General features: G+C 46.3%; 1 protein-coding gene across 5 annotated transcripts in view; it reads right to left on the bottom strand.

Moving 5' to 3' along the window:
- Window positions 1–3506, bottom strand: part of TMEM159 (transmembrane protein 159) — a 13003-nt gene extending 9497 nt beyond the window's left edge. For 4 of the 5 annotated variants that reach the window (XM_014466685.2, XM_014466686.2, XM_014466687.2 and 1 more), the window contains exons 1-2: window positions 3329–3506; window positions 2619–2654 (exon numbers count right to left, since the gene is read on the bottom strand). In XM_014466685.2, coding sequence (XP_014322171.1) covers window positions 2619–2654; window positions 3329–3424 — 132 coding nt within the window. In that variant the 5' untranslated portion in view covers window positions 3425–3506. The remainder of the gene's footprint in view (window positions 1–2618; window positions 2655–3328) is intronic. The other variant, XM_014466684.2, reaches the window with a different exon arrangement.
- Window positions 3507–4340: the final 834 nt, after the last annotated feature.

The raw sequence follows: 4340 nt of genomic DNA, 5'->3' as shown, positions 1-4340 counted from the left end.
AAAAAATAAACAAAAAAAAGGGAAGAAATGGGAAGCAAAGTTCGTGGCTTTTGAGCAGGATTGTGAGGATAGTAAAAAAAATAATCTAAGAAGGATGAGCCTGGCAGTCCTGTGCAAGAGGCAGTTAGGGAGATTGCAGGAAGTGGGACAGCCGCGCTGCTGGCCCCGGCAGCTGATGGCCCTGAGGGGCGGCAGTGGGTGACAGGGGAACGTCGAGGGGACTTGCTGGGGATCCAGGAGAAAAGCAGGCCTGTGCTACTTCAGTCCTTGAGGAATCTACTTTTCTCTTAGCCTCTTCTGCAGCTGAGGCCTACACTGAATATTAATTCAATAAACATTTTAAAAGAAACGACTCTGCCTCAGGACAACCTGACACACGTCAGGGCTTACCCCACTGATAATCTGTCCCATCATCCTGGGAGCCGGCTGGCCAGGAAGTCCTCTAGCCCAGCGGTCACCAACCTTTCGGACCTCACGGACCACCAGCTGGCGACCACTGCTCTAGTCCAAATCCAGTCCAACGACCATGGCTGAGGACGTAAGATGAAGAAGGGAAGAAATGCCAGGAGGCCAGAGTTCATATGCTGTAATGTCTAACTCACAGGTGGGTGAAAATAGGAAAGAAGGCACACCACATGCCTAGTCAGTGTTGGGCCTATAGCAGGTGTTCAGGCAGGGCTAGCTCGTATACATCTCTCTCTAGCAGGCGTGGATTTGCAGAACTGCCTGCTCACTAACATGGGCACAATACTTGCCCTGCTTTTGTGAATATGCACAAAGCAGCAAAACACTTGTTGCCTAACACACACATTCCCAGCTGAGGTCAAACTCAGCGACACTTGCCTTCTAGTTTCCGCTCTCTGAACACCTGTCCTTTTCATGACCCATTGAGTGCCACCTGTCCCCCCACATTTTTATGAGTTTGTTTTTTGTTGTTAGTGGTGGTGATTTCACCGTTTAAAATGGCACCATGTGTAAGAAGGCAGCGTTGTGACTTACAGAGAAAACAAAATGTGTTAGATAAGCTTCATTCAGACAAGAGCTATGGTGCAGTCTGCTGTGAGCTGTTAATGAATCAACCATACATCTTAAATAAAGTGTCTTTAAACAGAAATAGTAATACAACAGGTATGTATTCATCATGGATGGAAATGCTGTGACCAGGAGTTTGCCAGAACCTCGCCCTGTATTCCCCGAGGAGCAGAGGCCCAGGATTTGCTGACTGAGTGCTGGAGATGACTTTATAGGACACAGCTGACACATAGAATGCGAATCAAGTGCAGAAGGCAGACGAGTTAACCTTTAGTAACAAGAGTCTCAGCCTGCTGCTTGTCCAACAAAAAGAAAAGCTGTCTAGCCCTAGCGGATTTGGCTCAGTGGATAGTGTCGGCCTGCGGACTGAAAGGTCCGGGTTTAATTCCAATCAAGGGCACATGCCCAGGTTGCAGGCTCGATCTCCAGTAGGGGGATTGGTGATTTTCTCTCATCAGTGATGTTCCTCTCTCTCTCCCTCTCCCTTCCTCTCTGAAATCAATAAAAATATATTTAAAAAAGAAAAAAAAAGAAAAAGAAAAGCTGTCTAAATGCACAGAGTGCCTGCAGCACTGGGACAAGTCGAGAAAGCCTCTCTATAGAGTGTATTACTCCAGATCACAAAGCGGTATCTTCTCCAATGGATCGCAGTGGGGCTGTGCTATCCAGCACAGAGATCACAAAACAGTTCATTACCCAACATGCACATTTTTGTGGGTATACTAGAGGCTCGGTGCACGAATTTGTGCACGGATGGGGTCCATCGGCCTGGCTGACAATCAAGGCCTATTGGGGGACCAGCTGGCTGGGGGGAGGGGCTGCAGAAGGTTGGCTGGCGGGGGGCGGGGGTACGGGAGGTTGGCTGGCCAGCAAGGGGGTGGAGGGCCACAGGAGGTTGGTTGGCCCAGAGGGGTAGGGGTCGCAGGAGGTTGGCCAGCCGGCCCCCCCTTTGGGGCCAATTGGGGTGGGGGGAGGGCCAGCCAGGTAGGTGGGAGAGGGGCCACAGGAGGTTGGCTGTGGGAGCGCACTGACCACCAGAGGGCAGCTCCTGCATTGAGCGTCTGCCCCCTGATGGTCAGTGTGCATTATAGGGACTGGTCAACCGGTCATTCCAGTCATTCAGTCATAAAGGTCACTTAGGCTTTTATATATATAGATTGCCCAGAAAAAAGTCTAGAAGGACATACAACAAAATGTTAATAATACTGTGTCTGGGAGCTGCTATTATTTTCCTGACAGAATGCTGAAAGGCACATAAAAGAAAGCTATAAAGATAAATGCAGGGAAGTGAAATATACTATCTGAAGTCCCATCACCATTGAATAGTGAACCCCTGGAAAGTGGCTAGTTCAAAGTAAGATATGATATGTAAAATGCACACTGGATTTCCTAGACTTAGTATAAAAAAAACAGTAAAGCATCTAAATAACTTTTTTCATTAATAATTTTTATAACAATTACATGTTGAAATGATATTTTGGGTATGCTAGATTAAATAAAATACATTACTAAAATTAATTTCATCTACTTCCTTTTAATTTTTAAATGTGCCCACTAGAAAACTTTACCATTTTTTAAATACTCACCCATGGATATATTTTTCTACTGATTTTTCTTTTTTTCTTAGAGAGAGAGGGTGAGAGAAAGAGAGAAACATTGACTGGTTGCCTCCCATATGCATCCCGACCCATGATCAAACCTGCACCCTAGGTATGTGCCCTGATGGGAATCAAACCCACAGCCTTCTGGTGCATGGGAAGACGCTCCAACCAACGGAGATACCTGGCCAGGGCAGTCACTAGAAAACTTTAAATTACATCTGTGGCTCACATCACATTTCTATTGGACACTGGGTTTCTGATGGAATACTGAACTCAGATCTCCAACTTTGGCCCCCTCATTTTCGGGGTAATAGATGAGCCCAAATTAACAACAAAGCTAAAAAAAACTCTGGTATCTGAGACCTGGACTGAGAGCAGCCTTTCCACATCCAGTGAAGAACTGCATTTGTGCAGGGGTGGTCCTGCGGCTGAGCTTCTGGTCTATGGGGTGAAACTGGATGTGTTGTACGTGTGACTCTCAGGAAGTCTCCTGAAATTCACGGTGGCTTGCAAGTCTTTCTTCCCCCTCTCTTCCCTCCTACTGCCTGGAATGTGGATATGATGGCTGAGGCCGGCCATCTGGGACAATGAGCTTGAAGGTCACAACTTAGACATGGCAGAGAGATAGCTTTCTATGGGGCTTAAGCTAATGTTACCTTGGGATTTTCCATTACACATACTGATTAGAAACTGACCTTCGAGTTATTCTGGACAGATTCTATGAGCAAAGACAGCTTCCTCTGCAGCTCCTGCAAGTCCTTTGAGGCACTTGGGCTGTCCTCTTTGGCCATTCTGCAACACACCTTAGTCTTTTAGGGATTAGCTCTTCCACCAGCCGAATCCCTCGTCGCCCTGTCTCTTGTTGTCACTGGAGAAAACAAAAAGTTTCTTAAACCATCAGTGGTCTCAGCAACTGGCCCAACAATAGCTTCTACTATCTTCACACATTGATGGTGGCCAAACAGATGGAGGGTAACTTGGCAATATCTATCAAAATTTCCAATTGCACACACCTTGATCCAACACTTTATTTTCCAGACACATGAAGGAAATAATAAAACAGACATACCACAATGTACCAGAAAGATGTGCAGTCAGTGTATCCCTGATTATAATATACTAGAGGCCCAGTGCATGAAATATGTGCATGGAGGGGGGCCAAAACACTCTGGTATCTGAGACCTAGACTGGCCTGCACCCTCAGTCTGGCCTGCACCCTCTCCAATCCAGGACATCCCTCTCGCAATCCGGGACCGCTGGCTCCTAACCACTCACCAGCCTGCCTGCCTGATCACCCCTAACCAACTCTGCCTGCCTGCCTGATCGCCCCTAACTGCCCCTGCCTGCCTGATTGCCCCTAACTGCTCTGTCTCAGCCCGCCACCATGGCTTTGTCCAGAAGGACATCCGGAAGACGTCTGGTCTATTCAGCCTAATTAGCATATTACCCTTTTATTAGTATAGATAATTAATAGCAAAACAATGGAAAGAAGCTAACTGTCCATTAGTAGGAAACTGGTTAAATAATGACAAATTCATACAACGGAGTGTTGGACAATCATTAAAATGATAATGTAGCTATTTAGTGACATGAAAATATGCCTATAAGTGAGAAAAAATTATAAAAGACTTCATATGGTTACATACATATTTTATGTACATATCCCATAGTGAAAGGCCTAGAACAGTGATGGCGAACCTTTGAGCT

Source organism: Myotis lucifugus, unplaced genomic scaffold (genome assembly GCF_000147115.1).
Source record: "Myotis lucifugus unplaced genomic scaffold, Myoluc2.0 scaffold_352, whole genome shotgun sequence".
Lineage (NCBI taxonomy): Eukaryota > Metazoa > Chordata > Mammalia > Chiroptera > Vespertilionidae > Myotis > Myotis lucifugus.
Note: the sequence above shows the minus strand (reverse complement) of the source record. Positions and strands in the feature narration are given on the sequence as shown.